The 11,262-nt window shown below is 39.0% G+C and overlaps 2 protein-coding genes across 2 annotated transcripts in view; one reads left to right on the forward strand and one right to left on the reverse strand.

The window, feature by feature from the left end:
• Positions 1 to 1,999: 1,999 nt before the first annotated feature.
• On the reverse strand, positions 2,000 to 7,254 carry srd5a1 (steroid-5-alpha-reductase, alpha polypeptide 1 (3-oxo-5 alpha-steroid delta 4-dehydrogenase alpha 1)). The gene is made up of 5 exons (XM_014028820.1): positions 6,867 to 7,254; positions 6,387 to 6,553; positions 3,786 to 3,887; positions 3,265 to 3,415; positions 2,000 to 3,171 (listed from the first exon to the last, which is right to left on the reverse strand). The coding sequence occupies exons 1-5, from the start codon at positions 7,175 to 7,177 to the stop codon at positions 3,105 to 3,107; spliced, it is 798 nt and encodes a 265-aa protein (XP_013884274.1). The 5' UTR covers positions 7,178 to 7,254; the 3' UTR covers positions 2,000 to 3,104.
• Positions 7,255 to 7,934: 680 nt separating this feature from the next.
• Positions 7,935 to 11,262, forward strand: part of nsun2 (NOP2/Sun RNA methyltransferase 2) — an 18,196-nt gene continuing 14,868 nt past the window's right edge. The window contains exons 1-4 of the mRNA XM_014028821.1: positions 7,935 to 8,142; positions 8,512 to 8,669; positions 10,338 to 10,442; positions 10,507 to 10,612. Of these exons, the coding sequence (XP_013884275.1) occupies positions 8,074 to 8,142; positions 8,512 to 8,669; positions 10,338 to 10,442; positions 10,507 to 10,612 (438 nt within the window). The 5' untranslated portion in view covers positions 7,935 to 8,073. The remainder of the gene's footprint in view (positions 8,143 to 8,511; positions 8,670 to 10,337; positions 10,443 to 10,506; positions 10,613 to 11,262) is intronic.

Consider the following 11,262-nt stretch of genomic DNA (forward strand, 5'->3'; position numbering starts at 1 on the left):
GTGAGCTAAATAATGAAAACGTGTTGGTGACCATTTTTAAACATTTTATTTTACACTTGGTGCCCCGTATAAATTTATTTTCTCCAAAATGTAAACACACAATACATTTTCACTGTAAACAAACCAGTCACCTTTTTATTTTGTTCATTTAATCTTTTTACACAGTTTTACTCATATTTTGCAGAGTTTAATCTAATCTTTCACACTAATTGACCTTAGCCTGTTCAAAAAAATGGCTGTAACTCAGTTTTTTTTTTTTTTCAGATATTGAGCTAAAATTTAGTGTGGTATAAGCTGGGAGTCATTTACAAAACTCATTCTCCAAGAGCTAACAGATCAAACATTATGTATGTTATTTTCAAGGTTTGACCAAGAACGCTATGCCTTTACTCTGAACAGGACATCCTTCCTTGTGATTTGCTGTGATGCTCAGCATTAAAAAAAAAAAAAGGGGGGAGAGCTCGCTGCCATCTGCCAGAAGATGAAGCATACTATCGCCAAGTGTCAGCCACAGTAAATACTGTCAGTGTTATATAGTGATGCAATTACAAGTAGTGTGGATAAAGAGGGTAGACTGAGGTAATAGCCTAGAAGAGAAAAAGAGACAGCAGAGATTTGGAACATAAAAGATGTGTCATCACTTTTCATTACACCCAAATAGTAGCACCTTTGGTATTTATTGATGATGATACTGGGAGAAAAAAAAACCCCACAACAAAATACATTTTTGTTTTACCACAGAAGCTGTTTAAAATCCTAACTGGAACAAGACCTTGGTGCCGATGTCAGGAAATGACATATAGCTGGAAAAGAGGCATGAAGAGTCATATGAAGGAATAGCAGCACATATGAGACAGGAGACAGATCATGCTTTTAAATCCCTTTTTCACATTTCACATTCAGTTGGAGTCTATATAAAATGGAACTGCAATGTTTTGATCTGAGTTCCTCCTTATTGTAACTCCACAAGCCCCTTTTTCACCCATTTTCCAAGTTGTGTCTCAGAACAACTCGTTTTGTTGTGGTCTCTTTAAATCCAAAACGAGGCGGTTCACACCCCAACATTTAGATTTTATGTAATTAGATGTTTACACTTAAAAGAAAAGACATCATGATTGTGTGCTAGAAAGATCATGGGATGTAAAACCACATTGCCCTTGGGCACAAACTCTTGTTCCAAAAATACAACATAGCAGCTGCCGGAGGTGTTACTGGACATTGAAACGAACAGCACAGGTTAACAAAGCACTTCATAAAACAGCCCAGTTCTCATAGCTAAGTACCCTTGTAGATACCTCTGTAAATACACAGTTCTTTTCATGACCCTGTAAGTACCCTATACTGTATGTACCCATAAATACCCTGTATGTACCGCCTGTGACACAATGTTTGGCTTCCATCCCAAACGTCTTCATTGAAGAGTACAATGATAGTTTTGTCATAGATGGACGCCTGTTTATACCTTTTGTGTATTTGTCTGAAATGTGATCAAGATGGTAAGCATGACAGCTAGGTGGTTAACACTGTTGCGTTGTGCGTTTGTGGGTTTTCTTCAGGTATACTCACATTTCCTCCCACCATCCAAAAACATGCATGTTAAGTTTGCCCTCAGGCTCAGGCCTCTCTCATGGGATTTGCATGGCTAAATAAACTTAATAAAATGAGCCTGGCAATGCCTAAGCTGCCGTAAATGCATTAATACCATGTCTTTACCATCTAGCATCCGGTCACAAACAGAACAAGAATATTCTCAACTTTGTAGAAGATCTTCACAAAACAATGGCTATCATTTTTTAACAACCGTTAAGGATTTGCTCTCAGCTTTTAACTATCATGACAAGATATAAAAATAGGATAAAATGAGGAAACAGCAGCTTCATTGTTGCTGTAGTTTCTAGTAAACAAAATGACAGTAGACACGAACCTAACAGGTTGTTACATCATCAGTTCCCAAAATATGCGTTTGTTTCAATTGACAAGAATTCACCAATCATGGATGTTTTATAAAGCTCCATTTTGGAGAGTGTTTTTTTTAATGTTTTTCCCTCAAAAAATTTCAGTTTGTTTGAGGACAGGAGGTCTAAAGGCAGCATTTGTATTCACTGTAGTGTCGATTGCATACATGTCAAGTTGTACGGTGTCCGTAAATTTTACATATTCCCCGCCCCCCTCTTTTGAAAGTATACAGACATAAACGGCAAGCTCATGGATTTTTTTTTCCCAAATCTCACAGATTTAAAAAAAAACTGAAAATATAGATAAAAGGGGTTGACATGGATGAGATGGAGCCTCACAAACTGAACTGTAAAAGCCTCTGAATTTGTAAGATTACAAAAATGGCATTTCTCCCAAATCTAAAATAAATGGAAAACATTCAACTTAAAGCAGACCTTTTAAAAACATTATTAAAGAGAAGCCTTTATAGACACAGAAATGATTTTCTGGCTCAGGAGAACAGTAAGCATAAAATCATTGAGATCAATACTATTAGATTTGTTCTTTATTTTCCTCGTCTATTCAATTATGATCCATTTGACATTTAAAGTGATGCAGCTCTGATGTACCATCCAAGTTTTCGTTTTTTACCGTTTCTCAGAAACCCTAGAAGTGATGTGTTCAGGCACCTTTCTCATCTGCTCATTTCAGGGAAGAGTGAGTTATTAAGAGCCATGCTTAATCGCCAGTTGAACAGTTTTCATCTCGGCTCCTTGGCCAGGGACAGGTCCGATACGATCTGTGGCTTTTCAGCCCCCTCCTCCCTGCTTTGTCCCAGAGTGGCTTTTCTTTCCGGTGTTTGAAGACGGCAGAAAACTCTCTCCAAATGGTCCAGGAAAATGAACTGAAAATGACTCTATTACCCCCACTTTCTGAGTTTTTATACCGAACAGATGTTAGAACGACGGCAACAGATGAGTCTTGAAGTTTAATCAAACCATAAATAAGTGCTTTGCATTCATTTTCCATCCTAAGAATGCAGATGAGGAGAGTCCTAAAACTTTTTCTTTGTTAGAAATCCAGAGTTTTGTTGTTCTTTTTAGTGTTAGAAAAAAAAAAGAAATTTAACTCCGTATGTTCTCAAGTTTTTGCCTCATTTCCAGTTGTTTCTACAACACAAAAGGTATCAGAGCCTTCCTGCTTTTAGGATAGTCTTCAAACTTGGTGAGGTACCATCTGTTGAGCAAGAAAAAGAGAAGGTTTTCTTTCAAATATGTACACTCAACCTGTGACGCCCTTCCTTCCGAGCGTGTGTGTCGTTCTCCTTACTTGTGGTGGGCCACAGCCCTGCTGGAGAGTACCACTGTAGTGAAGAGGGCGAAAGCGGCGCTGTGAACAGATTGGGCGGCCACAGCGAAGCCAGTCCACTCCGTTATCTCCCCCAAGAAGTTGGCCGCAGAAACATATTCAAACATTCCACCTTCGAGGCAAAGGACACTGAGGTCAAAACTGGTCTGCTTAACCTTTTAGGAGTTCAATGAAACCAAAAAATAAAAATAAAAAACAAGTCAAACATGGTACCTCACAGCTAAAACTAACAAACCGCTATCGTTACGTGGGAATGACAGATTCTTGGCTGAGGGGAGTCCAGACCTGGAAGTTCAGTCAGAGCAACACAGCCCAGTGTCAAACCTCCTCACTTCATTTTAGCTTTACTAAAGATGTTTGAGCAAATATTAACTCTCTTACCAGTGGTCTGTATTTAAGTCATGATGCCAGAGATGAGAAAGTAACTGAGTAACATTATTTCCTGACTGTACAACACAGAAGTGAGAAGGAAAACCTCTCACCTCGTGGAATCTTGTACCCGGTCTCACCAGGCTTTCTCAGGTTCCTCAGGATGTGGTCTGAGTGAATATTCAATAGCCAGCCAGTCAACCAAAGGGCAGAACCTGGAGATGGAACCAAATTAGCAGATTTTTCACATAAACCTGTATAAGACAACTTGGTTTTCAGATTGTTTTTTGACACTAAAGAGATTTCTGCTCTAAAATCAACTAAACACTCATATTTGCTTACAAGAAGACTTCTCTCTGTACACGGAGGAAGAGAGTCCCTATAGACACAAAACATTTAGGCCACATCCATGCTACTGCAGGTACTGTTTTAGACAGATGTTTATTTCCTCCATTTTATATTTTTGTCTTTGTTGTTCAAATTAAATTGCTAAAACATCTACGCCACGTCACTAAGCCTGACCTTTAATTAACCAGGCAAATGCCACTTAGATTAACAGGTCTCTCTTGTAAAAGAGACATTGGGCCTCATGCAAGAACCATTCGTACGCACAGATTTGTTCTTAAGTTGTGCGTACGAGTGATTTAGGAGAATTTGTGGCATTCATTAATGTTTTCATATTCTAAGATTTTTTTCAGATATGAACAAAATTCACGAGTGGTCCAGTTCTGTCGTATATTTTACGAGCAGTCAGTCTGCTGTTATCCAGACGGGGTTTCCTCCCTAATAACTTTATATTTCGTTAGTTTGAAGATATTTTGAGTTGAAAATAAATCACACTCTATGATTATCTTGACAATAGGCTATTCTGCTTGAATTAGAGTTATAATTTTAAATGTAATAAATTAAACTAACAATATAAATTGTCCGTTCGTCCGTTTTCTGCCGCTTATCCGGGATCAGGTCGCGTGGGCAGCAGCAGAGAGACCCCGCTCTCCCCAGCGACTCCATGTCCTGGGGGACACCGAGACGTTCCCAGGCCAGAGGGGATACATAATCCCTCCAGCAAGTCCTGGATTTTCTCCAAAGTGCCAGACATATTTTGAAAACATTTTAAAATGCTTATTTCAGAACCGCAACTGAGACCACCTGCGACCGCGCGGGGGTGGTGGTGGTGGTAGTGGGGGGGTACGGTGCGCGACAGTGTGGCTTCTGAATAAATGAAAATGATTTAACACAGTTGTTGTTTATACTTTTAGCAGCTCCTTTTATTCCACAGCTGATGCTGCTAAAAATGACAGATTTTCTTTTCTGGATCTCTGACAGACGGACTTCAATCTCTGAACTCGTAAAGTTCTTTTTAGTTTTCGCTGTCATTTTCCTAAATGGACACTTCCTGATATCAGAGGCAGGAAACATAGCCTTATATGATGTTTTCGGGGTGGTAATTATGCTGATCTCCGCTCCTCGTGCACGAGCAGCTGATACACATTCATCAGTTTACACAGCTCATTTACACCCTTTTCCTGAAGATAGAAGAGTTTGTTGAATCTGACGTGACATGTTCGTACGAACCCTTCGTACGAACGAAAGTAAGAGAAATTTAGGAGAAGAATACGAACATGTTCTTGCATGAGGCCTAATGAGTCTCAAGATATCTTCATGTATAAATAAAGGATAAATAAAAAAAAAAAATAAATAAATCAATGGAGGCCTGAAGGCAACCTGTTGTCCATGTTTTTTAGTCTGTGGGAGGAAACTGAGCACCTGAAGAAAACCCACAAAAAGTCCCCCGGTACAAACCGGGAATCAAACCCAGGACCTTTTTGCTGTGAGGGCTTAGTGCTAAACAATGTCATCGTGCTGGAGAAATTAATGAAAAATTAAATGGAAATAACGAGATATCAAAATAGATACATTTTAGCTGTTTTTATACTGAATTGTTGTTTTTTTTTTTTTGCTAGTTTTAGCCTTTAGCTAACCTTTTGATACGTTAAACTGCAGTTCTGCTGTTTAAAATGTGAAGATTGTCATTGTTTGAATTAATTTTTTGGAAAAAAAGGGTCAGATATTATAAGATTTTTTTTCTGTCTGCTGCCTTTCATTTTATTTGTGATTTGTATTTATTGTTTTATATAGAATTTGTTTAAATTTTTTTAAAGAAATGAATAAACTTTATAAACTAAACTAAACTAAACTCTTTCCTACCTTAAGCTTTCATTCTGCTACTTTTAATTTTTTACTTGCCCTTTGCTTTTAGCTACTGTTCAGCTATTTTTTCATTTTCTATCTAGACTTTTACTAGGTTTAGAGACTTTTTATTTTAGCAACCAATCTCCTAATTTTCTTCTGGCTTTTTGCTACTTTTTGTGACATTTAACAACTAATTTGCAGCAACTTTCAGTGAAGTCTTTCAACTCTCAGCGTTCACACTGAACTTTTATTGAAAAATATTTTTCTCTAGTGAACATTTATGATTCCATCAAGTGATTTAGGAGGCGAGGGAATTTCAGGACTGGTAAACTGTGATTTATAATGATAATAAATCCATTTTAATGATCAAGAATGGAGATAAAGTGAGAAACTCAAACAAAGTTTAAAAAACCCCCAGAAATAATAAACTTATTGTGGATAATCAGATTATTGTGTGTAAATTTAATCTTAAACAGTTTATATTTCTGTTTTAGAACTAGGTGAAGCTCCTGAACACCTACCAACGATGAAGTATGGATGTGTAACCCAGTACGCAGGGTACTCGGCGTAGTGGCTCAGATATCGGACCTGCATGTAGCCATTATAGATGCAGAAAACAAAAGCCAAGGCAAATGAGACGAACGGCGTTGATTTCCCACCTCGGATTACAAACGGATAAATGAGTGTTCTGCAAAGCAACAAACTAGGATCAGTGTTAGATAAATGAACCCAAATATTGATGCGATCGGACGGGACTTTCACACAAACATGAAAGATGAATAAACAGTTTTATAAAACCGACCAGCTCTGTGTATCCAACAATATATGTCAAATTACATCATGATGTTTGTTTATACAAGGAGCATATAGAGTTCCTGGAAGTATCAGAGTGATAAGAACATCTTAATAAAGGAGATGGGCATATATTAAGATCCATTTAATAGGTGCATAAAAAAGACAGGAAATTTAGAGTGTCAATCTATTTAAATATGTCTACATACCTCTGGAAATAGTGGCACAGGAACATGGTAACGAGGAGCTGATTTGGCAATTGAGACATTTTGGCGGAAGATTCCCAAAACATCAAACACAAAGGCAACAGCAACGAGGGCAACTCCTGAACGAACCAGGCAAGTTTGACATTGACAGGAAATCCATATTTACTCGACGCATATCTCCCGTAAGGGACGTTTTGAAAGAGCAGACTTAGAAACGTGCAGACTGCCATGAAAACCATGAAGTAAGCCATGAAGTCCAACATCTTCAGTTCCTCCTCCTCCGAGGACCAGAGCCAGGAGAGCAGCGCATCCATCGCAGTACCAAACGAAACCCTGAAATAATGTTACTAATTTCAAAGTTATTTATTAGCTGGCTAGGCATGCTCCAGCGCGCATGCCTGCTCCTGATTGACAACAACCAATCAAAGGTAGAGCGATGTGACAACGAACCAATCAGAACGCTCGGTTCTGTATCGACATTACGCGACGTCACCCGATAGCTGATGCCACTCATTAATATTCATTCACGGTATGAATACACCGCTTTCTGTGAGCAACAAAAACAATCAAATAAGGAAACAAAATACATAAATTCATTCTTGGCCTGTTTACAAGGATTATTTACTGTTAAATACCTTTTTTTTTAGAGGCACGTAGTGTGGGCACACAAGAGCTCCACCTCCACACAATTAGCCAATCAGGAGAAAGCTATTATTTAAAGTCCACCCACCATTGCTTGCCAAGTTTTAAAAACTATCCACGTTTTTACTGTTATTACTATTTGCATTTCACTCTAAATACCTATATTTTAGAGAAACAGCAGGTGCATTTTTTGGCAGCAAAATGCCTACAAAGCAACCTGAGTCCGCCTGCGCCATTAATAAATCAAACGCTTTTAAATGTGTTGTTCTTTTATGTAAGTTTAATTCACAGTCAAATGCCATCCCCATAAGTAAATAAATACAAATCTAACAAGCATCCGCGAAGACAATAATCTCAGGCGAATGTCGTGGCCACCTATGAAAGGTCCTAATTCACGTGCGTCAGAGACAGACAGCACGTTCCGCTGATACACAACCGACCACAGCGCATCTCCTAAAACGCCTAGCTTTATAGCACAGTTTGTCCGCATGTTAGGGTCTTTTTTTTCCTGCCTCCACACACTCCGTTGTTCCGTAGACGTTTGTCCAAGGTGGTCTGTTGTTCCAACATGGGTAAACGAAGCAGGCAGAGGCAGAAAAACCAGAATGCTGGCAGCAGAGACGACAGAGACAGCGCTGTAAGTTAGACCCACACACTCCCACTGCTGAGGTAAACCCTGCTGTTCATGTTAACTGCAGTAAAGATGTTAAATGAAGAGGCTTTAAAATAAAGGCAGTGATATTTGCCTGCTGGTTTTGTCTAAACATGTGACTTGGACAGGCTGCAGCATAAAGAGGTTTATGGTTAGCTGCCTGCTTAAAAAATGAGTTGGATGTGTTCCTAAAGTGGTCATCTGATAATGCAGACATGTTATTATATATGTAACACAAACAGACAGTCTTTAGTAATCTTTTAGTTTTTGTTCATTTAAGCTGCACCACTAGTTTCACACAAGTGCACTAAAACAACAGAGAGACACTTGTAAACCTGCAGGCATGTGTTTCAGGGCTGGGGAGCAGGCTACGCAGACATCGTCAAAGAGAACAAGCTGTTTGAGCATTACTACAAGGAACAAGGCCTGATCCCTGAGGGAGAGTTTGAGCAGTTCATGGAGGCGATGAGGGAACCTCTGCCAGCAACCATCCGCATCACTGGATATAAAAGGTAAGCTGGACAGAATTAGGACTTCAGAGTCACACTTGGTTCTGCTCAACACCAGGCAAGTTTTCAAAAGTGTGTAACCTTTTTTAAATATCAATCATACATTTTTTTTGTATGTTTTCTGGTTCATTATATCATGTTTGTAAGCAGAATCACTCATTTTTGTGCAATGGGCAGAAAGCAAACTCATCAATGGGTAACAGCTAAAGGAATAAATAAATAAATACATTATCATGAGAAGGCTTAGCCCTGAGGCAAGGTAGCAGTATATGAGGATGAGATTATAAGCAATAAAGGGGAACACACACGACAGGCCCTGGAGCAGTGTGGTTATCCTGACTGGGCTTTCCTGAAAGCAGACAGGAAACACAGACAGGATTCCATGCAACCTTCAGGTGAAAATGAAGACCCCAAACCCAGACCCAAACCAGTGGTTATTCCGTATGTTGTGGGTGTTTCGGAGAAACTGAGACGTTTATTTTCTAAACATGATGTCCCAGTGGCTTTCGAACCCCAAAACACATTACGGCAAAGGCTGGTTAACCCCAAAGATCCGGTGCCCCGGCACAAACAGAGCAATGTTGTATATGCTGTTAAGTGCCAGGAGGACTGCGACCAGTTATACATCGGGGAAACAAAGCAGCCACTGTTCAAAAGAATGTCCCAACACAGAGAGCTACATCTAATGGCCAGAACTCTGCAGTTTTCAGTCATTTACAGGCCAGCAGTCACTCTTTCAGAGATGAGGATGTTCTCATTCTTGATAGAGAGGAACGTTGGTTTGAGAGAGGAGTAAAAGAAGCCATTTTTGTGAAGAAAGACCGTCCATCATTAAACAGAGGTGGAGGCCTCTGTTTTCAGTTGTCCCCCTCCTACAGTGCTGCTGTTGCCAGTATCACTCCACCCCCTGTTAACAATAAGTGTTAGTTAGGTGTCAAGGATAGCCATGTGATGTGAGTATCAGTCACATGGAGGCAGGGCTTAAAAGCCTGAATTTTGCCTGAAACTCTCAGACTGAAGAAGTCTCTTGGAGGAGAGACGAAACGTTTCATTAGAGAAGAACCCGTCCAGAAGACCTATACAATTTTTTTTTCTTTTTGATTTTTTACCTGGCTTACTGAGATGCATTGGGAACACACATGTTCAACTCAAACCTGTCAGCCAGGACGATGAAGATGCATCTTAATAAAAGAAATAAAATTTTATTATTAATAAAATAAAACAAACGGACATCATGCAGTCCTAAACTTAGTAGACTATTAAACTTGTGCAAACGAGTGTTTACATGCACCAGGCTTTTATTCAGAACAGAAACACTGACATGCACAGTTGCTAACTCCCCCTGGCCAAAAAAATAAAAAATAAAACCACACAGAAGAGTTTGACTTTCATCATGTCCGTAAACAAGCAGCTTCTGTATGTAGAGTATCACATTGACATATTTAAAGCTGTGTTGTTTTTCTGTCAACCAGCAAAGGTTTTGACTAAGGTGATCATGACATTTGCTTTTTCCCTTTATTTTTCATTTCTGTGTCTCTGTTGGTTTTTGCTCTTTAAATATAAAGTGTCTGCTGTGAAAGGGTTTGTACGTCACATTTTATTTAAAATGTGAATGCTTTGATTGTTCAGTTCTTTTTTTAGTTTTACCTTTTATTTCCTGCCACCTTGCAGCCACGCCAAGGAGATCCTCCACTGTTTGAAGGGAAAATATTTCAAGGATATTCAAGATTTGGAAATCGATGGCCAGAAGATTGAAGCCCCACAGCCTCTCAGCTGGTAATCCCGAGTCACAGATTTAAAGTGGAAAAACTCATCAGAAGACTAAAACTTTCCTCTCCAGGTATCCTGATGAGCAGGCCTGGCACACCAACATGAGCAGGAAGCTCATTAGGAAGTCTCCCCTGCTGGAGAAGTTTCATCAGTTCCTCATCAGCGAGACGGAGTCTGTGAGTTAAAAATATTTTGTTTTTAAGACCAGAGAGCTGAAACAGCAGTTAGCTCAACGTGGTCAAAGTGTTTACAGTTATGATCAGACTGAGAGGAAAACTGCAACAACATGAAGGTCTTTCTTCTTTTCAACCAGCATTAGCTAACTCATAATTACAGCTCAAGTAATGTTTTAAACAAGTGTGTAGTTTTTAAAGAAGTCTTTTGAAAATTAAAACCGTAGCTCTTAATGCTCAAGTTTGACTTCATGTTACAATATAAATGTGACCTCCATCCATCTGCACTGTGAACAATCCACAGCTCTGATGCAACACGCCTGCACAGAAAATATCACGTCATGCTAGTAAATACAGATGCTAGATGTTAGCATGTGTGGATCGATTCTAAAGTTGTGCAGTCAGACCTGATTGAATAATAACAACAACAACAATAATAATAATAATAATAGTTGACACAACACAAAGTGAAGCGCCTCATCGTGATGGAGATGACAGCCTTTTAATGAGATATTTCTGTTTGATATCAGGCTGTCATTGTGTTGCTTGAACAGATTTTATTTATTTGTTGTGGGTGGGAATAAAGTTACTGTTTATTATGGTTTATTATAAATAAAGTGTGCCTGTGTATTTTATACTGAATTATTTCAAGT

This window comes from Austrofundulus limnaeus, unplaced genomic scaffold (genome assembly GCF_001266775.1).
Source record: "Austrofundulus limnaeus strain Quisiro unplaced genomic scaffold, Austrofundulus_limnaeus-1.0 Scaffold814, whole genome shotgun sequence".
NCBI lineage: Eukaryota > Metazoa > Chordata > Actinopteri > Cyprinodontiformes > Rivulidae > Austrofundulus > Austrofundulus limnaeus.